We start from the raw sequence: 26,407 nt of genomic DNA, 5'->3' as shown, positions 1-26,407 counted from the left end.
TGGCTAAAAAGGCTTGCACGAGCATTTTAGAAGTGTCTGTGCTGCGATTGTTTTGCAGCAGCGCTGGCCTCCATGCGACACAAATTGGGGGGCATGCCGTTGGACGGTCCAACTGATTTGGACCGAGCACCGTATTTAACTTTAAAATTGTGTTGCACACCCTATGTTAAACGTGCACCACGTGCACGGACCTGAGCGGGGAATGATTTCTGGCACACAAAGCATAATAGATGGACAATGCACTTCTAGTAAACTCAAGTGACCTTGTAAATAAATGTGCCCCATTAACCCCTTAAGGACGCAGCCATTTTACAGCTTAAGGCTCAGCCCCATTTTTTGGATTCTGACTTGCGTCACTTTATATGGTTATAACTTTTGAACACTGTTACTTATCAAAGCAATTCTGAGATTATTTTTTCCCCACATGTTGTACTTCATTTTAGTGGTAAATGTTGGCTGATAAGTTTTGCGTTTATTTTCCAAAAAAAGAAAAAATGATGAATTTTTTGAAAAATCTCACTTTTTTTAAATTCAAAATCATTACATTTTCAGGTAGATAGATTTACCACCTAAATAAGTTGCTGCATAACATTTCCATAATTTTCATAATTTTTGAAATGTCTGGATAATATATTTTGATGTCGCTCGGCTTACAAATCAAATAGCGATTTTCCGTATTTTCAGAATATACTCTTTTGCGGATAAATACAGTTTTGAATGAAATGTTACATATTTAGTATCAAAACCCCCGTATATAATCAACCCATTTTCAAATCTGCACCCCTCAAACTATCAGAAACAGCTTTTAGGAAGATTGTTAACCCTTTGAGATCTTCATAGTAATTAAATCAAAATGGAGGTGAAATTTAGATTGGTCAAATTGTTCCTGTTATATGCTCATTTAGCCCTAAAATGTACACATTTCCAAAAGATAAAAATAGAAAACCCACCATACAATTTGTTCTGCAATTTCTCCCGAGTGCAGAGACCCCCCCACATGTGGACGTTACTTGTTTTATGGGTACACAGCGAGGCGCAGAATGGAAGGAGGGACCTGCAGCTGCCAGGATTTTAGTTTCCTCTTTGGTCCCTTTTGTAGGCTATAAATTTTTGATGGCATTTTTTGTAAGATTGAATCGGTAAAAATGTTAATTTTTGGTGGGTTTTCAATAGTTTTTTTTAACGGCGTTCATCGTACGGGTTCAATAATGATTTACTTGTATCCTACGGGTTGTTACGGACGCGGTGATACTATATATGTGGGGTTTTTGTTATTATTTAGACTTTTTTGGGGTTATATGTCTCTTTATATGTTATGGGGCTTATGGGCATTTTTATTGATTTATTACTTTATTTTTTATTGAATAACATTTTTTTTTTAGTTTTTCACTTTTTCCACCATGGGAAATGACCAAGCAATCATCTGATTACTTGTTCATGATAATACTCTGCAATAATTTGGACCAAAGGATAAACCGATTATACTGTACTCCTCTCTTCAAATCTGGTGGCCTGGGATGGTTCAAGAAGGTGTCTCCTCATACCCTATCTGCGTGGCTCTTTTCGAACCCCAGCTTTGCTCTAGTACTATTACCATCAGCTTTTCAATGGTGGTTGGATAAGGGCCTGTACAGAATTGCTGAATTTGTTGTTTGTGTCGTATTTCTGTTCTATACACAAGCTTCCTGATGCAGAACTGTTCAGATTCTCCCAAATTACACACTTTTTGCAGTCACTTAAAAAATTAACCCCCTCTATATGTACCCAGTCTATATTTGAAACACTATGGGGCATATTTATCAGGGCCTCTGTGTTACGTCAGTGGCATAGAAGCCCTGAAATAATCGCAAATGCTAGCTTGTTGCTAGCATTTCCGATTATTTAACCTAATCCGCTACCTTCACGCCAGTGGGGCGTGAAGGAAGGTCTCGGCCGGCCGAGCGGAGCTGGCAAATTTCCACAGGTGATAAGTCGCCAGCTGAATTTATTTTTATGCCAGGTAGGGCCTGGCATGGAAATAAATGCTGCGCAGGACCCTGCCCAATGCATCAATAGGCTGAATCCAACCCCCCCCCCCCCGGCCATATATGTAATATATCAGGGAGAGTCATGACTAGATCCATCATATTGTATACAGTTGCCGCTATGTAGTATAAAATGCATAGAGCGTACCGCCATGTAGTATAAAATGCATACAGAGTGCTGGCATGTAGTATAAAATGCATACAGCATACCACCATGTTGTATTAAATGCATACAGCGTACCGCTATGTAGTATAAAAAGCATAATAATACACTGTACCACGATTCACTAAGATGGTGCGCCCTATATCCCTGCATGTGGTCCCTTCTCATGTCCGACAGAGTTCACCATCTTTTTGTGGTGCATGTAAGTGCGTTGGTTTGTGACACAATTTGAATGTTAAATCCCGCACTCAGCCCGAATCAGTCGGATCGTCCGACGGCTTGCCCCCCATTCCGTGCTGCATGGAAGCCAGCGCAGCTGCGCCAAAAAATTATTGCATGCGCCAAAGTCTCAGCACAGACACTTCTTAAATACCTGTGCAAGCCGTGTAATCCCCAAAAAAGGTGCAAAGCCCGACGAAAGTGAGCAGCCCGACCCTTGTAAATGAGCCCCATTGTGTTATTTAGGTTAGACGATAAAGGCAAAACATTTTTACTAGAATGCCTGATTTGCGCTCTTTTTAAAAAATATACTGCACAGAAATGGTTAAAAAAATTAGGATATTTGAAATCCAAAATTGTGCTATTAAAACAAGATTTTGTCCCAAGAAAACAAGACCTCATACAGCTATAGTGACAGAATAATAAAACAGTTATAGCTTGTAGAAGGCATTGACAAAAAAACTGAAGGCTAGCCCGGATATTAAAGTTGCAAACAGGTGCAAATATAAGGGGTTAATAAGCATAGTGCTGATGGGAAAGGCTAAAATGCTTCTATTATATAAGTGATACATTTCCCATTCAAGAGGAATCAACATAAACATACATCCAATCTATCAGACGCACACAATGAACTAAGCAGACTCTTATAGATGATATATCAATCTTTTTAGCCCATTTTGCTTGTCACATCATCACTTTAACATTTACCATTAAGACCAATTCTTTTCTGTTTCTCACTCCCCTCTTTTTGATTTTTCCCTTTACTAAGCTAAAAGAGGTCTTGTAAACTGTGTTACAAACTGGGGGATAAGGCAATATTTAATATTTTGTACCATGTATTGTAAAGCTAGTGGAATTGGCAAAAAATTGCTGTTTCACCATATTATGATGGGCTTTGTTTTTACAGTTTTTGCTGTTCGATCAAAAAGACATACCTATATGTTATCTGTACCGGTTTATTTTTTTGTGTCAGTACAATTTTGGAAATACCAAATTTTATAGTAAGGTTATTTCTAAATACCTAAAAAATAAAAAAAAAAATCTTTAAAAAAGACCGTGATCACAGCCTCACTGATACCTTTTGGGCAATTGTACAACTTTTTAAAATCACTTTTACTCACTTCTTTATGGGAGGCAAAATGGCGAGAAATGGCTAATTCAAACTTTCCTGTTACAACATTCAAGGAATGGGATAATAGCCATTTTTATTCTTTTGATTTTATGATTATTTGTTTTCATATGCTTTCTAAGCTTTTTTACAATGAACTTAGGCCTCCTAGGGTAGGGGGTGTGATGAGTTATACAAATATGCTTGCAGTATACTATGAATATATGGTATTTATGTATATGTGGTATGGTATTGGTTGATAGATTTGTAGTGGAATACCCAAGTTTTTGATATGTGAATTGATATTGATAAACATTCTAATTATTGTAGGTTTAAGTATTATAATAATAATAATCTTTATTTATATAGCGCCATCAAATGCCATAGCACTTTACAAATCATAGGGGACATATACAGCTATAATACATGACAAAGAACAAACAGTCATATGGAACAATAGGAGTGAGGTTCCTGCTCACAAGAGCTTACAGACTATGAGGATGAGGGGGTGACACAAGAGGTTGTATAATGGTCCAGCCATTCTTTATAAGGGAGCAATATAAAATAATTTAGTAAATATAAATTTTGCTGCTTGAACCAGTCATCAGTCGCCATCTTATTTACAGGGTCCTAGGTGAAAAAGACTGCAGAGAAGCCTGGAGCTTGGTATATATCAGCTGTTTGCCAGATAACAGACGGGAGATAGGACATAGGATGGATTAGTAAAGGGAGAGGTGACATTTCAAGCAGTTAGCGAGTGTGATAGGCTTGCCTAAAGAGATGGGTTTTAAGAGCATGTTTGAAACTTTGGAGGGGGGGTATTAGTCTGAGAGTCCAGGGAAGGGCATTCCAGAGAATTGGAGCAACTCGGGAGAAGTCCTGGACACGTGCATGAGAGGTTCGATTTAAGGTAGAGATTAATCTAATGTCACTGGCAGATCAAAGAGCACGGGAAGGGCAATAGACTGAGATGGGAGAAGAGCAGATAGGCAGGTGCAGCATTATTCAGAGCTTTGTGGATGAGGGTTATTATTTTAAAGTGAATACAGAACTGAACGTTATATGAATATACTTCTTCTCTGTTACAATCTACCTCCGTCAGACAATAATAGTGTCCGCTGGAAGACAGCTATTGGAGCCTCTTACAGTTTTCCAGCTATAATGACAACTTATCAGCTCCCTCCAATAATATCAGAGTGGCGCCAATCATCGATCATGTGCTGATCAGTAGTTACATACAGTGTTGGCACTGCTGCTTAGATGACAGGCAGGGACTCTGTTTAATTATATATTAATATGATGCAAGGACTCCCATCCAATGGATAGTAGCCTTACTCTGTGCACTAGAATGTACCTTCCCCATAGGAGATAATTAACCTTTTAATGTCAGTAAACCGGGTCAAGTAACTGGGGCTATAGAGAATATGCTGCTACAAGAGTAACAGTATTCTCCTTTTACTCCATTTAACTCAGAGTTCAGAGTTGTCACTGAATATAACTGGAGAACAAACACTTCTCACCTTCTATAAAAACACATATGTTAGAGGTGTCTACCTTACACAGAGATGAACCGGTGTATCTAAAGTATCTAAACTATGTAAAGGCAATGTTAAAAAGAGCTGAGCAGCTGTAACTACATTTCCATTATATGGGCATCCACCTTACATATCTGAGCTGTATCTAAGCTATTATTAAATAGGTATCTATGTTATTCAAACCTGAGCTGCTATATCTAAGCTGCTATCATATAGGCATCCACCTCACATTGATCTGCGCTCGTGTATCTAAGCTGCCATTAAATAGGCACTCACCATACATAGTGCTATTATTCTATATCCATGCTATACAAACTTGAGCTGCTGTATCTAAGCTGCTATTATATAGACATCCACCTTACATAGAGCTGAGTAGATGTATCTAGACTCCCTTGTTAGAAAAGATGGGTTATGATGATTTTTTTGTTACTTTTTAGAGGGGGGGGGGGGGGTAACATGTATTTGGTTTCCTTCTTTATCAGACCCTGATAATGGATGTGGCTGCTGGTCTTTCATCACGGGCTCGTATGAGCCGCTGATGGGGGTACTGATGAGGGTACTGAGGGGTACCTAGATAAAGGCCTTCTCCATTGAATGAGGTAGAGATGTCTCTCCATATTATTCTCTATCATTCTCCTGTGTGTGAACAGGCACTTATACATCAAACATAATAGGACGCAGAAATATAACACCTGTACAATTTATTTCCTAACATCCACCATCTGACAGAGTGAAGAACTGGAAAACCTTCTGCGCATGCGTGCCATGACAAGACAGCTCGGCGGTAACGCGCCCTTCTGCTGCGGGCACGAGCGCGCATGAGGGGAGCAGAGTGGAACATTGCTGTCCTCTGATTGGTTCTCACGTTTTCCTGTTTGTTCCCGATTGGTCGCTCATGTCGCGCCAGTTCGATTGCAGAGTTGTGTGTGTCCGGGTCCGGGCTGTTTTGGCGCCACGATTGTGTCTCCAGTGATTAGCGCAGTACAACCGGGATCATGGCCCCCGTGTCCAGAGGAGACAGTCAGCAGCACGGTAACGGGGAGGAGGCGGGTCCCGGGCTTCTCATATAGCGCAGAGGAGAATGTCCAAGGGAAGGCCGGTCACGTGTATCTGGTGCACTACTAGCCCCAGCATGTCCTGACTAGTGGTTATACTACACCCCGCTATTCCGGCTCTGGATAGGCTGGGGGTCATCAGCAGGGATATTGTATGAGGGGATCCACAGAAAACCTGCAAAATAAAAACAACACCAGCACTGCGCATCAGGGTGCTGCAGCCCTTGTCACTGCAGGTGATGTGTACCCGCACCTCCATACAGTGACATCTATGGGGTCTGCTGATACTGGTCCTGTCAGGCAGCGGCAGGACTATGGATGCAACACCATTTACATAAGGAACAGTCACAATTGCTAAATAAACTACTTTACCCCACTGAACTCATAGCTCACTCAGGGTATGACATATCATTTATAATATATTCCTTTTTGTCAGAAATCTCCCCCGTTTACCTATACAAGAAAAGGAACTTTTCCAAAGACCTGTGAACAGAGCGGTAGGGGGGCCGGAGGTGACTGTCAGGGGCCCAGAAGGAGGGGGGTCGTGTCAGACGCCCCCATCTTTGGCTCTTTAGTACCTAGAAACATGATGTTGAGATAATGTAAAGATACGAATCATGCTTTTGACTCTGAGCTACAGAACGGGACGTACAGTCTTTTGTAAAAAGACTTTTACAAAAAAATATGTAAATTACCCGGAGGGGCTCAGGCTGACGTTACCTGAGCACCTCTTGGCATTGCCGGGTTTTCATTTATTCAAACCCTTGCAAAGTAATGGTACCGCTTGCTCTGGCGAGGAGCTAGGAGCCGGCCAGTGACTTCTGAGAGAGGTGCGTGTGCTCTCCCCTAGCTCCTCGGGCTGGAATTAATGAAAACCCGGCAATGCCAAGAGGTGCTCAGGTGAGTGCCTCCCGCAAATTTACATATTTTTAGAAAAGTCTCTTTCTATGCTGTTTCTTTATGCACTAAAAATAGTTCCACTTGGAACTGAAATGGGCATATACGTGCTACACATCTACCATCAATGAACTGTGTCTTTATCTCAGCTGTGTCTTTAACTGTCATTCTCTAAGGTTCTGTAGCTCGCAGAACCACACGCCTGAAGTGATTAGAGTCTTATCTTTAAAATGATACCAGAACTATGATGCTAGTTGCTATAGAGCCATGGGCATTTGAAGGGACTCACTTCTGCTTCTTAAAGTGACTTATCTGGTAAATATGACCCTTCTCTGCTGTCAAATGTCTTGAGGTGCAATTTTCACCAAATTTGCACCAAATTTCTTTTCATGTGAATTTTTTATTGGTAAACTCCTACCTACATCCTGCCAGAGGAGGCTTGTAGATTAATGAGGTAAAAGCTGGTGACATAGTCCCTTTAAGTCTTGTTTCAGTGTATTGCTGTCATAAAGCCCATCGCAGCGGCATCTACTTCAGCATCTTGGCACTTACCGTATTCACACAATGATATTCAGGATGCGAACTTCAAGCATTGCAGTTTATAAATAATATATGTAGAGAGAATCCGTGTTTTCAATGGGAACAGGGGAATAAGTCTTTGCCGTATAACTAGTGGCTGCTTATCTCCCATAAGAAAAAAAGGATTATACATGTAAAAGTCATAACCCCCAATTTTCCCTTTTCCCTGACATCATATATGTATCATAGCAACATTTTGGTAAGGTCAGAATATAAATACATTGACAAATGCTGAATTTCATTGGACACCATGGAGGTAGCTGATCTGATGAACCCATGGATACAGAGGTGACATAAAAGCCTGTATAAAGTCTCATGCGTTTACTTACGTTTGAGACTTTTCTCTCCTTAATCGGGGATGGGAGCCGCAGCCACTTCTTTTTCCATCACTGCTGCAGCTCGTGCCCTGTTAGGTCATGTCACTGGAAGTATTTGGTAGCGGTCACATGACCTCTAGCTGCCATGGGCTGAAGCAGTGAGGAGCCCTGGTTGTTCAGTGTGTGCACCTGACAGTATGACAGGTCCATCCTGTATTGTGCATCCTATTTATATATTGTATATGTCTATGGATATGTATGTCTATGTCTCTTCTTGAAGAAATGTGTTAATGTGTTAGGTCATCGGTATTAGATCTGTGGTAGTTTTTGTGCCCCCCCCCCCCCTGATTAAATGTCTGGTGCTGAAATCAACACATCTGACAGAACAGTTCCGTTCTCTATGCAGGTGATGGAAAATTTTGCCATTATAGGCTACCTCCTGGGCCTGATGTCTCTCCTCCTGGGTTTTACCTGCTCCATCCTTTTTGTTTTTATTATTTGAAGAGTGTTTGCTGGCCGAGGGCTTGAAGCTTTCTCCATGTATATTCACAGTCACTACATCATTAGCCATCTCTGCTCCCTATGGCTAGTTAGGGAATATTTGCTGATACAAGGTTTTAAAAGCTTAGAGCAGAAAGCTTAGTGAGAACGAGGGTTAGAACAATGTATGTAATATATAACTAAACCTTTTTTCTTGTCAGATATGGCAGATTCTGGGAATTTTGCGTCGTCCCGTTCTCGTCGAGAGAAAACCGAGAAAAAAGGCCGCAAGGAAGCCTTAGAGAAACTGAGAAAAGCAAAATGTGGTGAAAAGGTCAAATATGAGGTAAAGTCATTTCATTGTGTACTGGATTTTATAGAACTTCACTGTCACAGTTGTCTTTCCCGATGTGTGACATAATAGTATTGCACTGGTTGAGGTGACTTCCCGACCCGTGCCGTACTATTGTGTGCTGCCCCTGGCACTGATTCCCTTAAGCTTTGGGTGTCTGTTGTATATTACAACAGGCACACGCCTGTAACCCCTATTAACTCTTTACACGCCACGGTCAAGGGCCGAAGAGTGCATTGTCGGGGCTGCACAAAGTCTTTTTCCGCCAGGTCCTGTCTCCAACCAGGACCCATCTGTAACCTACTGAGTAGGTGCAGTAATAAAATAGAATAAAATAATAAAAATAAAGTGAAGTGTCCTAAACACGACCTTTTCCCATACTCATAATGATATTTATCTGTACAATAAATCAGAAACCTTTTTAGCACTCACTCGGTGAACATTGTTAAAAAAAAAAAAAAAAAAAAAAAAAAGCTCAATTATGCTAAGGGCTCAGGGGGGAGCGTTACCAAAAATATATAAAGAGACGCTCCGTAATATGTAATTAAGTGTGAACACTGATCTAGTATTCAGAGCCTCTCAAGCCCTTAACAATATAGCCATCCAAATATTACTCAGACCATATGTAAATACAAAATTCTTTTTATATGTATACTTTCAAAAAGACATAAGGCATGGGTACTTTGCCACTCTTCTGCTATAGCATGCAGCAGTCCATATATAAAAGTCTACACTTAGACCACCATGGCTTCCACTGGGACACCTTTAACTAGTTCCCTTACCCAAGAAAGCACAAAACAAATTATAAACACATTGAAGGGGATTTCTGAAGAGCAGGTGCATTGTGCAGATGCATGCTCTCACTCCCATACACTCATGTCACGCTGGATATACTAAGAGAGTCGTGCTCCCAGATGAACTACAGTTCATGCCGCGGCCTACTCCGTACCTCTTCTTACCCATTGGCTAGTGTCCAATTGCTAAAAAATATAAAAAGAATTATCCTATACCTTGTAAATGGAAATGCAGTAATTTTGCCATTAATTTGGAATACAATCTGTCCTACTTTCAGGTGGAAGAAATGTCAAGTATTTATGAAGAGTTGGATGAGGAGTCTTACTCAAAGATAGTCCGTGAACGGCAAGATGACGACTGGATAGTGGATGATGGCAAGTTCTGTTGTATATTTGATTTGTCAGTTCATATACACAATACTCACAACTTCTGATGCATCATGTATTTTGAGCCAAGCGTGTTGAACATATAAAGCAGGCACAATTCTTGGGTAGTATACATCATCTATGTGTAATCTTAGTTTGTGCCATAATTTTGCGTTTCTATTGGAAGCAGTGACTCCCAGATGGCAGAATATTTTTTGATGTGGAGTTGTTCATGTAAACTGTACCGAAACCAACATCAAGCTTTATAAACCTACCCAAATAAGAGCGAGTGAAAGTTAGCTGCATCATGTTTGATTTTAATGCCTAGCTCTCTTATTGAAGTTATTTCTCCTTTGATTTACAGATGGGGCAGGCTATGTGGAAGATGGAAGAGAAATTTTTGATGACGACCTTCATGAAGATGCCCACCTTGATAAAGGTATATGATGCATAGGTCAATATGTGTTACCAAGGCTTTCAAATTGCTGTCTTTTTGAACATCTGACCATTTTAACCAGATAAAGATTGCCCAGAATATTAAATAATCTGTGTCTTTTATATGATACGGCATCCAAAAATAAAATCAACTGTTCATGTAGAATAGAAAACTTTATTGTCCCCATAAAGGAAATTAACATGTCAGTACTCCTGCATTTTACAATAAATAGACAGACGGATAAGAACAGCAATAAATAAACTATACAATTTCATGAATACATAAAACATTAAAACAAGACAATTCAGTAGTAGGTTTTAAACTAAATTGCTATCTAATGGAGTTGGCTTTGGAGTTTGGAGCTGAGTTCTTTATCATGTTAGGGGCTGCGTTTTATTAGGTAAGTAGTCTTGTTTTATTAAATGCTGTGCAACAAAGAGGGAAATTTCAAAAAGGCACACACCCCAACATACTGTATCCACATTCAGGTCTTTGTCCTAGGTCTCAGCACATGACGTACTTGTGAGCTTATTGTCTTGTGAATTCAATGACATTTCGTTTCAGGGAAGAAAGGAAAAAGTGCAGTTAAAGACAAATCTAATGTAAAAAAGTCCTCTGTGTCTAAACCAAGTGATATCAAATCAATGTTTATGGCAAGTGCTGGAAAAAAATCTGATGTAAGTTATCTATTAATGTATAAATTACTAGATGGTCTGGGGGTTTCAAAAATGTCTTATTGTTAATGTGTATTTTCTTTTTCATTGTAGCAAAAAGCTGTGGATTTGTCAAAAGATGATCTACTGGGGGATTTACTACAAGATTTGAAATCACAGGTATTCCTGTAACCTCTTCCCATGTCTTTGGAGCTTCTCCAGAGTCAAATCAATTATTTGAATGGCTGTCATGAGAAGGCTTTCAGATACAATGCTCACTACAGGAGAAAGAAGAGCATAAAAAGGCACAGAGAAATATAATAATGAAATTCCAGAAGTATCCTTCAATTGGAGGGATGGGATCTATCACACTGTATGCACTGCACATACAGTAGGATACGTCCTCCTGTTCACCCCTCTCCCCTATAAAAGTCTTCTAAGAGATGTGCATGTGACATGGCCATGTTCAACCCAGTCTCCCACTATTCTACACTTCCTGTGCTGGTTCATGTAGATGGATGCTTCTGTTACATGCCCTTTCATCAGTGGCCGTTTTTTTTTACAAGGAACCAGGATCAAACCAAACAAACTTAAAAATAATCAACTATGCAGACAATTATAGTAAGATAATATACTTTATTAACCCCTTTCATGATGCCAACTTTCCTTGGTTTAAAAATGTCAGCTCTCTGTTTCACAAAGTGGAGACCCAGCAGTGGTCTTTTTTTGTGGAGGTTTCGGGGGGGGGTGGGGGGGGTTGTTCCTATTCTGATAAAGCCAAATGCTATTAATTCTTTGTCAGTCTATGAAAGGCTTCCTGTGGCACTTTTAGCTATTACTGTGACTTTTTTTTTCTCTCTATAAATGCATTCTTGCAACAAATAGTGACTTACTTTTCTTGTTTAGCCATTGCAGATGACTCCACCGCCAGTGATGACACTGAAGAAGAAGAGACCTGCAGGAACACCACTAAATCCCTTTTCTCTTCCTGCAGCATCTCCAACCACCAAGGTAAAAAAAGACACGCAGCTAGTCTGTAATTACTTCGCTGCCCAACATTATATTTGACTATTTTTGTTCTATTTACAGACTCCTGCAGTAGGTGCCAGAAAACCCCTTTCAGCACCCAAACAAGAATATGACTCTCCCCCATGTAAAACAGCCAGCTACTCCTCTGCTAAGAAGAATGAATTCAAGGAACACCCTGACAGTAGTACTGCGAGTGTTGCTAAAAATGGCAGCGTGGTTAAAATGGAAGAAGCTGTAAAAGGTATTGCAACACTCCGATTTTATGGGATCTTATATAGTAAAATACGCAGAAGTCAATAAGGATCTGTGGAAGGCATAGTGCCTGAAATATCCCTGACAGGTTACAGATTACACTTAAGATTAAAGCTTAACTAAGCCAGGAAATGGCAGTCCATGCAGTGTCTGAAATTTTACCAGAAAATGTGCAGTAATTCATCCAACACTACCTGCACTCTGCAGGCAGGATGTTCTCTGGTTTTTTTTTTCTATTACACATTTTCTTGTATAAAATATACAATACATACTATACTCCTTGATTTTCCAAATTTTATAATTTTACCAATAGAAATAAATTTACATTCTGACTTTTCCATTGGATTCTTAATTTTTTTTTTTTGTATAAACCCCTCCCTACCTCCTAGATACACTTCTCTAGTCTATACAAGCCAAAATACTTTATTACAGGTAAAATATTTAGAAACCCCACTGAGTATTCTCAATTCCCCATCAATGTTGCAGTCAGTGCTGACCGTGGCATTTTGAGTTGATATGAAAATTCGGGTGGCAATCCACCACAGATATTGATGAGACATATATTTAAATCTGCGATAGGCACATAGGAAAGTTCTGTAGCTCTTTTGGATTTCTAAAATCGCATCTTAATGCTTATCGTTTGGCGTCATTTTACTATGGAATTTAGCTGAATACATCTGCAGGGAAAATATGATGCAATTCTATGAAGCAATTTACCTCAAATGCTTGCTACAGCTGTTCTCATCACCAATATATCTAATAATGCCAGTTCAATCATCATGGATCTTTTCTAAGATTTATACATGCTAACTATTTCAACTTGTTTTAGACGAGGAGGATGAAGGAATGCTTGAGTTTGATGATGGAGATTTTGATGAACCCATGGAGGAGGATACTTCTAATATAAAAGCTGATCAAAGCACAACTGTTAAGACCGAACCAGTTGTAAAAAAAGAGTTTAAAGAAGAGATGGATGAAAAACCAGTGAATATGTAAGTCAAATGCACCCTCAGAATTTTTGTTACCACTTTCAAGATTGTTTAACTTTTTTTACCATTGCTATAAATGTGTAACCAAATGTAAGTATTTTTATACTCATGAAGGTATTTTGGGGTTTTGGCATATTGTCTTGTTCCACAAATTACTTTGAAGAAAATTGAAAGGCTCTGGCTCAAGGGGTTGTTCTACAATCTTAAAACATGTATATAGTTGTTAGATGTCTCTTCCCTGAAACCTGAATATGAACTTTGGGTCCTGTGTTTCAAGCTTGAATGGAGCATCCATTGTACATTTGTGCTGAAGTCAATTGAAGCCAAATCTGTATTAAATGGCACCTGGCCACTAGAATCCATTGGTGGGCATTTTTCAAGACCGACATTTGTCACGCTGATCTTGTACCTATTTACACTAGTGCATCACGTGCCTAATCTGTGATTAGATACAGTGGTTACCATACGTTTGCTTCATGGCTAGCTACAATTTTACTCCAGAAGGAGTCAAATGTAGTGAACTTTTCCAGCCAAAAATGGGTTTGAAACTTAGTAAATCTAATTGGCTCTGCCTATTCCTCTCAACTCACCCTTTTCAGAAAGTGAAAGACTCCAGTGGTTTCTGCCTTTTACTACGCTAAGAGGCCTCCGTTGTTTTTTGCAAGTCAGGGACAGCTGAACAGTTGGTTGATGGCAATTTACCATTGGCCATGCTAAAGATAAGCCATGAATGAAAAAGTGTGTTGATTGCCCCTTAAGTCCTTAAAAACTTTAGCTCTCCTTCCTTATCACTGCTTTTAGATACACTGATCTTTGCAGGGGGATATTGTATGGAAAACAGGACAAAGAAATTAGTCTTGAGAGCTGATTATTTTCTTCATTTTATGAAGTTGCAAAACAAAAATTTGAAATGTCAGTCCTGCTGTTTACAATTCCGGTTGTCTCTGGACATGGCCGTAAAACTTCTGGCTCTGGTCGGATCCTTCTCATGAATAGCTTCTCCTTTCTGCACACTGCAGTGCTCTCTGCCTCATGCCTTTCCTGTCTGCATTAAAGACTAGCTCAGACACAGGAACCTCCTGCCGGCAAGCAACAGCGTGCTCTATTGGCTACAGACAGATAAGGTCTTTATCCAGGAGGGAGGTATATAGCAGAGCTAACTGTGTGTGTGTGTGTTATAGGTGAGTTAACAGACCTGAGAGTGTCATTGAGTTTTATGTCCATCTCATGGATCTCCTTATCGCTCTTTTTCTATGTCGCAGATATTAGGATAATGTTCAGAAGCTAAATAAAAGTGTAGATAATAAGTGTAGGGTGCAGGGACTTCTTTATTGCTGAAGAAAGCAAGTCCCTTCTATCCCATGGCATAGATATTCAGTAACTTACCAATATAAATGTACTAAAAGCTCTGCTTCCTTGATATGTGAAATGATGCCTCCTGCCTTTTACCTCATCAGCCAGGGGTTCCTGACCATAAAATGGCCGCAGATGGAGGGTCATGTGATCTCTGTCCATGAACAATTGCCAGTTAGAGATCACATGACCCTTCATCTGCAGGCATTGTATGGTCAGGAATGTCAGGCTGATGAGGAAAAAGGCAGGAGGCTTTATTTCACATATCTAGAAGGCAACGCCGAATTTTTAATAGGTAAATAACCTAATATCCTGCCCCCACACTTACACACAGATTACAAAAACGAGGTAGTGTCCACCCCCTATAAGTACAAACCTACTGCCTATAATACAATATCTTGTTAACGTGACTTGCTAATGGTTATATTTCTCCAGTGGATCCAGTTTTTATGGAGACTCAGGCTGGGATCAAATACCTGAGGAGACTCGGCCTGTCACGAATGAAGTTCAAGTAGATTCTAGTCTCCTTCCTTTAGTGACCGGTGAAGATGGTGATCAGGTGTTCAGATTTTATTGGCTGGATGCTTATGAGGACCAGTACAACCAGCCAGGTAAGACTCAAGTGTTTTGTTTTATGACGCAACTCTAAGGGTGATGGCACACGTGGCGTTTTGAACTGGTTTTTAGTCATGTGTTTTAGTCTGTTAACACATGCGTCTTAAAAACGCATGTATTTTTGAAAACTCATCCGTTTTTGTCTGCTTTTTATTTAAGATAATTGTGAAAACCGGACAAAAACAGATGTGTTTTCAAAACCATCCTTTTTTTTTTTTTTTTTTTAACGGACTGAAAACGCATGACTATAAACGGGTACAAAACTCCACGTGTGCCACTACCCTTAGGGTGCCTCTACACGTTCAGTTTTTACAGATGAAAGTCAAAGGCCGATGTGGATCATAATGGGTGAGAACATATCATAAGATGATTCTTCTCTATTTTACTCCACTTCTGGTATGGACATAAAAAACTGCATCTGAAAAACTGAATGTGTGAACGCACCCTCAGGCAGGGTGTATGTAATCTGTAGATTCTGATGGGGAGGTAAACTTGGGATGCACTTGAAAACTTGATTTCTTTTCTCGCCCTTAGGTGTTGTGTACTTATTTGGGAAAGTCTGGATAGAGTCTGCTGAAACATATGTCAGCTGCTGTGTTAGCGTCAAAAACATTGAGCGCACGGTATATATTCTACCACGTGAGACGGTAAGGGATTTGTTGTGCTGGGGGTAATTCATTTAGACCTTGATACAATATTTAGGAGGGGTGCAAGTGTATGGAATGATAATGTACCATATGTGATGAGGACATATTAGTATATCATATACAGGCGGTCCCCTACACCCGACTTACATACAACCCATAGTTACAGACAGACCCCTCTGACCTCTGGTGAAGCTTTCTGAATACTTTACTGTAGTCCCAGATTGCAATAATCAGCTGTAAAGTGTCTGTAATGAAGTTTTATTGATAATCTTTGGTCCCATTACAGCAAAAAATGTTTAAACTCCAATTGTCACTGGGGCCCAAATTTTTCTGGTCTGGATCTACAATTATAAAATATACACTTTCGACTTACATACAAATTCAACTGAAGAACAAACCTCCGGACCCTATCTTGTACGTAACCCGGGGACTGCCTGTACTTTCCAATATAGGTTGCTGCTCACTGCAATTTTTTCCCCACTGAATTTAATTCTTTCCAGTTATAAGAAGTATATTTTTTTCAGGGTTACAATCAAACTTCCCTATCTGAAAAACCTGTGGCTGGGACAGCATGTTGTAAATTGTCACTAGGCCAAGGGGCAGGGTTATTGTTCAGCCCTGATATCCAGTTGTTTGTGAATAGAAATTTTAAGCTTTGCAGCAATTGCCAACTTATTTTCTATAATTCTGGCCCATTAGCAGCTAAGCTGCACTCGTGAGATTTCTACCTGGTTCTCGGTGGTATTGAGTGTAAATGTTACAGGAAATCAGTTTGCGAATGGTCCTACTTAAATTTTGACGTTTAAACAATTTTGGAAGTATAGTATATTACTGTATTGTGTGTGATGTATGTGATTTTGCCTTCTATACAGAAAGTGCAGTTGCCGTCTGGAAAAGACACTGGTTTACCAGTCACCATGATGAATGTTTACCAAGAGTTCAATGAGAGCATTGCAGATAAATATAAGATCATGAAATTCAAGTCCAAGGTATGTTCTGTTGACTAAAGTTTTCTTTTCATGGAAGCCCTTTTTGAATGGAATGCCGTGTTCTGGTTCTTTGGGGCAGATTTATCAAGTGTCTGAAAGTCAGAATATTTCCAGTTGCCCATGGCAACCAATCACAGCTCAGCTTTCATTTTACCAGTGCTCATGAATATTTTAAAGGGCAACTGTGATTGGTTGCCATAGGAAACTGGAAATATTCTGACTTTCAGACACTTGATAAATCTGCCCCTTTGTGTTTGCTGCATATTTATGAGAGCATCAGGTTTTATCAAACTTTTACAAATCTGTGGGGAATTTTATCAAGAGCTTTCACATTGGGCTTTCACATTGTGCCAGATGTTTATATGCCGGAGTATGTGCTGCTCCAGGCACTTCCTGCCGGCAAGCAGCAGTGTGTAGAGAGTTACTCTGCAAACTACAGACAAGGTTTATAGCAGAGCTTAATGTGTTTTATTGATTAGGGGAGGGAGCAGAGCTGAGCGTGTCATCCATCTCATGGATCTCATCTCTGATCTGTCTCATCTCTCTTTTTCTATGTGGCAGATACTAGTAGAATGTTCAGAAGCTAAATAAGTGTAGATAAACCTGTACCCTGATAATCTAAGCACATTGTCAGCACACAGCATCTCATAGCACTAGAGAAATCATGAAGTGTCTGCTTAGAGAGATTCTTACACTGATCTGCCTAGGGAGCGATGCAACCAAAAACGGCAATAAAAATAAAATTGCAAAGTAAAGGGTTAAAAATTATATTTATTGTGTAAACCTCACTAGGGGATTAACATTTGGGATCTTTCTTTCAATGGGGAACCCCTTTAAATGTTTTTTTTATCCTACCCTCAGAAAGTTGAGAAGAATTATGCTTTTGAGATTCCAGATGTCCCTGCCAGCTCTGAGTATCTTGAGGTTCGATATTCTGTAAGTATTTACATTATTACATCTCTAACAAATCTATACACACCATCACACTGGGGCAGATGTAGGGATGTAATTGCTCTTATAATATTGTTTAAAATATGTCAATTTTGTGGTGCAAGATGTAACATGGAGTTTTAAACCATTTCATTTCAGTCTAACTTGTTGTGGGTAAAAGTTATTGAGATGCCAGAGGATCTGCCTGGTGGGAAGTAGTTGATATCAAAAATGCATCATGTGACATCAAAATGTTTGCATGATCTAAAATAGTAATTTAGGCTGTGCAGTACATACCTCTATAAAGAAATTACGCATGAGAAACCAGGGGCACCTACTCATAGATCCAGGCGCTGTGACTGTGGTAATTTTCTTATACCTGTTATCCATGGCTTCCTTCCTTCTAAAACCAAATTACAATTATGTTACATATTCTGAAAGTATAGATTTTTTTTTTTTTTTTTTTTTAACAATACCTTCTCTATGCTGCAGCTTCACTGTCTGTTATGCTGTGTAAGCACACTTCCCCCATCCCACTGTTTGCTGAAATTTTTTTCTGCTGCTTTGAGATTACATCAGAAAGAGGTAGCAGGGAAGTGCTGAGGTGAGGGAGCAGTGGGGAGGGTGGACCGTTTAACAGCTTGTGAAGCTAAAGCATGAAGGGGCTCTAGTAATGTTCCCCATAGCCCTTCTAGCTCATTAGTTTAATTTTAAAAGCGGATTTTTAGATGGGAGGAGCCCATGGAAAATAAATATAATAAGTTTACCACAGTCACGGTGCCGGGATCTATGAGTTAGTGTCCCTGGGTTATCCTTGCTTGATTTTGTTAGATTTCCTTTAAACCTGAATCCTCTTTATGGTGCATTTTTTTGACTGCCTAATTTTGCTTTGTCTTGGGCTGCGTTCACACTTGGCACATTGTGTTTTTAAAACAAAAGCTGAAAAGTAACATTTGCGTTTTCAAAACCATTGCATGCACTAATATAGGGTTAGCACATACGGTTTATTAATGCAAGTGTTTTCAGCATTTTAACTAGGCAAGTCTCTCCATAGCAGTTGTATTGCGTCAAAATGCAATGTGAACTCCGCGTGTGAAGGCAGCCCTAAAAATTCTATATTGGGTTCCTTGTAGGGAGTATCTATGTAGCTGAAGTTGGACACATTTATCCTGTGGCCTAAACCTTACATTTTATAAAATTCACTCTGCCGCTATTGTCAGCATTTATGGCCCTTTTTAGTAGACCATGGTTGATCCTGAGAACGGGACTCTGTGCATTTCTCTTTGATATGATACATGAAGAAAGTCCTATCTTCCTGGGCTGTAATCAAGATGACAGTGTCCTGAGCGCTGCTCACCCCTCCCATTTCTATTGGAGCCAGGTGGCTGCACCGTGGACATGTTATAATTTGTGGCTGCCACATACGGTTGTGTGAATGAGGCCTTAGTTTCAGCATGTTTCTGTTAACTTGTGATCAAGTTGAAAATACAAGATATTTACAGATTTCTTAATTTTTTTCCCTTTGTGCTAATCTTATTTTTGAGGAGATTAGCAATTATTATTGTGTATGAAGTATATGCAGAGACAAATTACCACACCTAATTTTATACAACTTGAAAGTAAGTGCTTCAGGCAGGGGGTGAGTTTATTTCTAGCTGGGAAGTAAAATAGAAATTGGCTGTGATTGTTGGCCATACATTTTGTAGACTAATTGTTTCCTTTGACTAAATTTATTTTATGATATGTTTGGTTTGCAGGCAGACTTGCCCCAACTTCCCCAAGACCTAAAGGGAGAAACATTTTCACATGTCTTTGGAACAAATACGTCCAGCTTGGAGCTTTTCTTACTTAGCCGGAAGATAAAAGGGCCCAGCTGGCTGGAGATAAAGAGCCCACGTAAATATACTGCTCCTTTCCGCAAATTTCTCATGTGTTTTTATATATATATTTGCTTGACCTTGAGATCTCTGCAGGTATTTCGCCTACTTACTGCATTTGGAAGGGTTATAAGTGCCAAAGTAAAGGATTAAAAGGGCTTTTTCAATTGCAAGCTTATTTTTATTTAATTTTGTTCAGCTTTACTCGTAATTATGTGAGGCAGGGTGTCTGTTTTTGCTTTATCTTTTCTTATTTGCATGTTTTTAACACTAAAACATCCTTTTTCGTTCAAACATTTTTTTTTTCTTTCAAATATCTTTATGTAAGCAAATTTAAAATATTGTACGAAATTATTTGATCGTTTTTAATGTCGGATATATGTTCTCCTGGGGTGTCTTACAGCGGTAATTGCAACACTTAACTTGACCTGACGGCACACATAATACTTGGTTGGTGTAGTGACTGTGAGATTGTAAATGGGAATGATCCTGCCCGCACGATCCTTAACCCAATGCTGGAAACTGACGTAAGAATACATCGTTGTGCTGCAAAGGCTGTTAGGAGAAGGCTCACTGGCTGAGCTCTCTCCATACAGACTTGGTGTTTGCTGCATATTGCAGCAAACACCTAGCGTTAGCATCTACAATCGGTGCTGGCACCAATCGTGGATGATAACCCTTTACATGCTGTCAGCAGCGCATCCTAGTGCCAGTGTTGCTCCCTTTGACCTCATTGGGGCGTGACGATCCTGGAATCTGTACATTGGAACATATCATGTGCAAAAATACCATATATTGCTATACTACAGTATATGGTAGAATAGATCTAACCCCTAGGGTAAAAGTAACATAAGGACCTGTAGATAGTTTAGGGTCCCAAATCCACCTGACAGTTACTCTTTAAGTTCAATGCTTACCTCTGCGAGCACCCTATAGTACAATTTGGCAGTCTAACCAAATAGCAAACAAACTAAATAACAAGCGGTCAAAAAAAATAAACCCTGAAAGGGTACCAACGAAACCTACAACTTGTCCATTAAAAGAAAACAAGCCCAAGCATAGCCCCAAAGGTGGAAAAAAAATATTGAGTCTTGAAATGTCGTGACATCAATTATTTTTTTGTGTTTTTCATAAAATAAATTAAAAAAAATTAACTATTCTCCAAAATTGTTCTGACATGCAGAATAAAGCTGTTAATTATACCGCATGGTAGACACTGTTTTCACGTTTCTTAATTTGAAGTGTCATAATTTGATTTCCTAGCAATTTCTTCACAAAGTGTCTTTAAAAGTTCATCAATAAATTCTGTGTATCCCAAAAAGCTGCCATCAAAATCAATTCAGCCTGCAAAAAAACAGCCCTCACATGGTTATATACACTGATAATGTAAAAAATGATGGGTTATGTAAGGAGAGTGTAGAAGAAAATTGTAAATAGAGCTCGGTCGTCTTGGCCAATAACAGTGTGGATGCTAAATAGTAAAATCAAATTCCAATTTAGACGGACAAATTCAATGCCCCATTCCATATGGTGGACATTTGGCCCATCTGGGCTGGAGACAGAAGTCTGTTGTTGGCCATTGCAAAACAGAAACATTTAATTTTTGTGAGTAGTTTTCCTTATTTATATTTTCTATGGCTTAGCTCACAGATATGGTATATAGAATTGTTCCCCTAAATCCCTTCCTTTATCCAATCCCTTCCCTTCCTTGGTTGAACTTGATGGATATGGGTTCTTTTTCAACCGTATGTAACTATGTACTGTAATCCACATATTCCTCTTGACTCACTGGCTGGTGATGAATAGAACTACCAATGAAGAAATTATACTTTAATGCTGTTTTATATTTCGGCAACATTTATATCTTTTGTTTCAGAGCTGAACAGTCAGCCTATAAGCTGGTGTAAAGTTGAAGCAATGGTAGCAAAGCCTGATCTGGTGAATGTTGTGAAGCACATGCCGCCTCCTCCAATTGTTACCCTGTCTCTCAGTATGAAGACCATTCAGAACCCAAAGACTCATCAAAATGAGGTGTGGTCTGTTTTTTTTTTTTTTTTAAATATTTTGTTGGCTACCATGGGCGCTACTTTGCAAAATATTAAAAACCTTTTGATATTTGTAACGCATACATTTTTAAATGACTTCCTGAAATATTTGATTTGCACATGGCTTAAAGGGTAGAAAAACATGGCTGTTTTACTCCAAAAACAGAGCCACAGCTGACCATGTATAGTTGCAATACCACACACGACCTTAGGAGAGGAGCTGTTCTTTGAAGAAAGCAGCCATATTTTACAACCTCCAGACAAACCCGATATATTTCCATGGTCTACTATTAGCTAAAGTTGGTCAATCTCTTTAAACTGTTTTCTCGGCTTCCTAGGGAAATTATAATGTTATATATAAATTTTATAATTGCTTTTATACCTTTTATTTCAGATTGTTGCCTTGGCTGCTCTAGTCCACCACACATTTCCATTGGATAAAGCACCACCACAACCTCCATTCCAGACTCATTTTTGTGTTCTTACCAAGCCTAGTGACTGCATTTTTCCATATGACCATAAAGAAGCTTTAAAACAAAAGGTAAATAAAGGGAACCTGTCACCACATTTGCACATATAAAGCCAGTGACGGGTTCCTATAGAGCCCTAGTAACTGACTGACCCCCTTCTTTTAGCTAAAAATTGTTTCGCTTACATCCACAGAAATCACCTTTTATCTTATATTACCTGGCATCGGAGGGGGCGTGTCCTGCTCGGCCAGCACCTCCCATTTACTCCTCCCCATGCCTTATGCCTCCTTAACTGGTTACAGTTCATGCCATGTGACCATAGTGACATCATCTCAGGTACTTTAGACTCTTAATAATAGCAAACTGTACCCCATGCATGTATCTGACCACATGAAGTCACAGCTGTCTCCATGGACTTCTACTCCTCCTCATTCTCCATGGAGGCTGCTGTGATTTCATGTACTCACATACATGGTGTACAGTTTGCTATTCTTAGAAGGCTAAAGGACCTGCAATGATGTCACTGGTCACATGTCTTGAATGTAACACAAAGCACCGTGTAAAAAGGGTGACAGAATATTCCCTATCTGTACATAAAGCTTTGTATCTGTAGTTGAATATTTGCAGACAGTTCCTAAGTGCAAGGAGGGCAGGGTCGGGATTTGAAGAGACACAGAGCTGTCAGTCAAAATAATGGTACGTGGTTCACTGGTATCTGACTCTTTTCCTCTCTCAGGCTGCCAGAGATGAGTCAGAAAAGCTAATTTGCATATGAGAAAAATGGCTGTAATTAAGGTACAAGCCTCACTGGCAGCTAATTTTAGGTGATTTAGGGAGGACTTGTAACCCTTTATCTGCAGGCATTGTTATTCAGTGGGGTCAAAATCTGGTGACAGGTAATCTTTAAAAAAAAAATTGGGGTTCTTAAAATTGTGGTCTAATAATTTTTATTTGTACTTCCAATAGTCAGAGGAGTACCACTTTTTCCATAGTGGCGTGTCAGAGGCCTTGATCATTAAGGGTCTGAGTACTATGATCTCAGGAGATTAATGAATCATTCAAGAAAAGGGCACAAGTGCCTATTGCAGTCCTTTTTCCATTCTTTTTTTTTTTTTTTTTTTCCAGAATATAAACGTGGAAATAGCCCTTACTGAACGGACTCTTCTGGGATTTTTTCTTGCAAAGATTCATAAAATTGATCCAGATGTTATTGTGGTGAGTATTTTTGAAGCTCCTCCACTCAAAGTATTTTAACAGGTGACTCAGCTCTTGTCCCATGCATTCCTTTAGTCATCAGTAATCAATCTTAAAGGAGTTTTACCAAGAAAACATAGGATAGGAGGATAGGGAATAACGATCTGATTGGTGAAGGGAACCCCCAGAGAACAAACCCCCAGTGTTCCAGAAATGGGGGGTCCCATTCTCATTTATTGAACGCAGCAGCAGATCGAGCTTGCATCCTATTGCTTTGATCAATAAAATGTCAATGGTTCATTGTCGATTACAGCACCCCATTCATTGTGAGTGCCAGAGATAGCGGAGCACTTGGATAGGCAGTGTCATTCTCCCATACTACTGAACAGAGTGGCAGGATGCAAGATCGTCCTGCTGCTTCACCCATCTGTGAGAGCAAGATCCTTGTTCTTGTGAACAGTGGGGGTCCCAGCAGCTGGACCCTCACCGTTAATGTTGTTTTCCACTATCCCATTGATGGTGAACCTGGTTGTGCCCAAACTACAACCAGAAACCACAAAGTGACAACACGACAATTTAGGTAGTTGATAATTCCTTTATTTATGTAGCGCACACAGATTACACAGCGCTGCACAGAGCTTGCTAAAGTAGTTGCTTATTCCCTCCTCTGCCACAGTTGTCAACCATATCAGTGTCCTGAGGCCAACAATAAAGTTGAAATAAGGAAAACCTCACATTATAATTTGAGCTTTCTACCAGGAAGAATTGTGGAGCTTGGACCTTGAGGTGCAATGACATCCCGGGCCTATGAACGCCTCCATGCTCCTCCTGTAGTACCTGGCAGCCTAAGTCTACAAGAGGAGGCCTTGTGTCCTGCCTGGCAAACCCTGTGCTAGGGGTAATGGTCTGGATGCATACAGAGATTGCTCTCAGTGCCATCACTTCACCACCACTGCCCTGTCCTGTGGAAAGGGGTTAGCCCCCAAACTTGATTTAACCCCCTACATAAAAAGAGAAATGTCATCTAAAGCCAGAATGTAACCAATTTGATCTTGATTATGATGTTTTCCTTATTTATAGATTCTATTGCCTTTTTTTTAAATTGATCTACATCTGATACATGCGTATTTCTTTTTTTAAGGGTCATGATATCTATGGTTTTGATCTTGAAGTTCTGCTCCAAAGGATTAATTTATGTAAAGTTCCATTTTGGTCAAAAATTGGCCGACTAAGACGATCTACAATGCCAAAACTTGGGGTAAGTCTTATGCTTGCCGCCAAAATGTTTCATTTTGTTTATAAAATATTCCATGAATCCAAGGCAGAGGTCCGACTTCCCATATCTTATTTTTATTTTCTAACCTGTAGGGGCGCAGTGGTTTCGCTGAAAGAAATGCGGCATGCGGTCGGATAATTTGCGATATTGAGATTTCTGCTAAAGAGTTAATCCGTTGTAAAAGCTACCACTTGTCTGAACTGGTCCATCATGTCTTGAAAACTGAACGTGTTCTGATTCCTCCTGAAAATATTCGCAATGCATACAGGTATTTTACATTTATACTAAAATTCTTGGGGATGGTTAGCTGCTTTTTATTCTAGGACTTGCTAGCAACACATAAATTAGAAGCAATATTGCAACAACATCCAGTACAGTACAAGTCTGCTGTTCCAAAATGTTGTCATCTTCATTCAACAAAGCTCTATATTCCCAAGTGTGGCTTTACCCATTACTTCAATGCAAGGCATTCACCTTCTCTGTCCTTTAGTCTACATTCATAATAGCTAAAAGTATTCGCCCTTTGTAATTGCTGGCTTTCTGTCAGACGACCATTTGGTGGCGATGACTAATCTAGGAAGAAATAATATACATCCAATAGCTATGGCGATGGAGCCGACCTGTTTCTGTCCTTATTAAACTTTCAGCACACATCAGGCACTTTAGTTTTCAAGCATCTGACATGAGGATTTTTTTTTTTATTGGAACAACATGAAAATTGTTCCTTTTTATTTTTTAGCTCCCAACACCACAAATATTCCATTTAACGATACAGTGCACCTCTGCTTCTAACCTTGGATAGGTCATATTGAAGACATTGAAAATCAAAATTGTCTTTAGTATAAAAAATATATGCTGACAAGTATATATTCAGCTCAGTGACCTGACCAATCTACTAAACAACAACCTTTATAATGGAAGAGGCTGCTTTTACATTGAAAATAATGCACAGGGAGAAACTTAAATGATACATCACTTTGGCTCTTTGCGAACATGACAGACTGAGCAATTTTTATTTTTTAAATGTAAGCGCCACATATTCCATTATAGAAGATTGTTTTGGACATTGAACTAAATACATCTTGAAATTGCTCTTGCCTTGCACAGGAATTTTAAGATTTTGTCAACATGTGTTTGTTTGACCCCTGCAAATTCAAGGTAAATTCAGACCTTTTGTGTGCAGATCTCATCTGAGTAACCAGGTAGTCCCTTGCTATGTTTATAAATTGAAGAACAGAATGTATTCTATATTCTAGCATCCCGTTACTTGACACTTCTTTCTAGAACTACCGTATATACTAGAGTATAAGCCGAGGCACAGAATCTTTATACAAAAAGCTGGGAAAACCTATTGACTCGAGTATAAGCCTTGGGTGCGAAAGCCATTGGTCACAGCCTCCACCCAATATATAGCCCGGAAGCCGACCAGCTCCCTGCCCCCAGTACACACAGCACATAAAAATAATAAAGTTAGAACTTTCCTTTCCAAATCCCCCCCCCGCAGGTCCTCTTCTTGCTTTCCTGTGCATGGGCACCGACAGCCCCATGCGCGCTGGCTGCGCACATACTATGGTGTCCTAAACCTGCTGAAATGGTGTGTTCACTGCCACCGCACAGGAAGCAAGAAGAGGACTTGCAGAGGGGGGCGTTAGAAAGGTGAGTACTGACTTTATTTGTTTTTTTGTTTTTTTCATACCAGAGTGTAAGCACAGTAGGGATCTTTCAGCACAAAATTGTGCTGAAAAACTTTGCTTATACTCTAG

At 39.6% G+C, this 26,407-nt stretch overlaps 1 protein-coding gene across 1 annotated transcript in view; it reads left to right on the top strand.

Annotated features, from left to right (window-relative positions):
* The first annotated feature begins 5,853 nt into the window (after positions 1-5,853).
* POLA1 (DNA polymerase alpha 1, catalytic subunit) overlaps positions 5,854-26,407 on the top strand; it is a 158,330-nt gene continuing 137,776 nt past the window's right edge. The window contains exons 1-19 of the mRNA XM_072137924.1: positions 5,854-6,081; positions 8,599-8,723; positions 9,802-9,898; positions 10,254-10,328; positions 10,890-11,002; positions 11,093-11,158; positions 11,885-11,989; positions 12,068-12,248; positions 13,089-13,251; positions 15,037-15,212; positions 15,751-15,863; positions 16,736-16,852; positions 17,714-17,788; positions 19,540-19,678; positions 21,536-21,690; positions 22,099-22,245; positions 23,300-23,389; positions 24,510-24,626; positions 24,737-24,912. Of these exons, the coding sequence (XP_071994025.1) occupies positions 6,045-6,081; positions 8,599-8,723; positions 9,802-9,898; positions 10,254-10,328; positions 10,890-11,002; positions 11,093-11,158; positions 11,885-11,989; positions 12,068-12,248; positions 13,089-13,251; positions 15,037-15,212; positions 15,751-15,863; positions 16,736-16,852; positions 17,714-17,788; positions 19,540-19,678; positions 21,536-21,690; positions 22,099-22,245; positions 23,300-23,389; positions 24,510-24,626; positions 24,737-24,912 (2,267 nt within the window). The 5' untranslated portion in view covers positions 5,854-6,044. The remainder of the gene's footprint in view (positions 6,082-8,598; positions 8,724-9,801; positions 9,899-10,253; positions 10,329-10,889; positions 11,003-11,092; positions 11,159-11,884; positions 11,990-12,067; positions 12,249-13,088; positions 13,252-15,036; positions 15,213-15,750; positions 15,864-16,735; positions 16,853-17,713; positions 17,789-19,539; positions 19,679-21,535; positions 21,691-22,098; positions 22,246-23,299; positions 23,390-24,509; positions 24,627-24,736; positions 24,913-26,407) is intronic.

The sequence above is a fragment of the Engystomops pustulosus genome, chromosome 2 (genome assembly GCF_040894005.1).
Source record: "Engystomops pustulosus chromosome 2, aEngPut4.maternal, whole genome shotgun sequence".
Lineage (NCBI taxonomy): Eukaryota > Metazoa > Chordata > Amphibia > Anura > Leptodactylidae > Engystomops > Engystomops pustulosus.
Note: the sequence above shows the minus strand (reverse complement) of the source record. Positions and strands in the feature narration are given on the sequence as shown.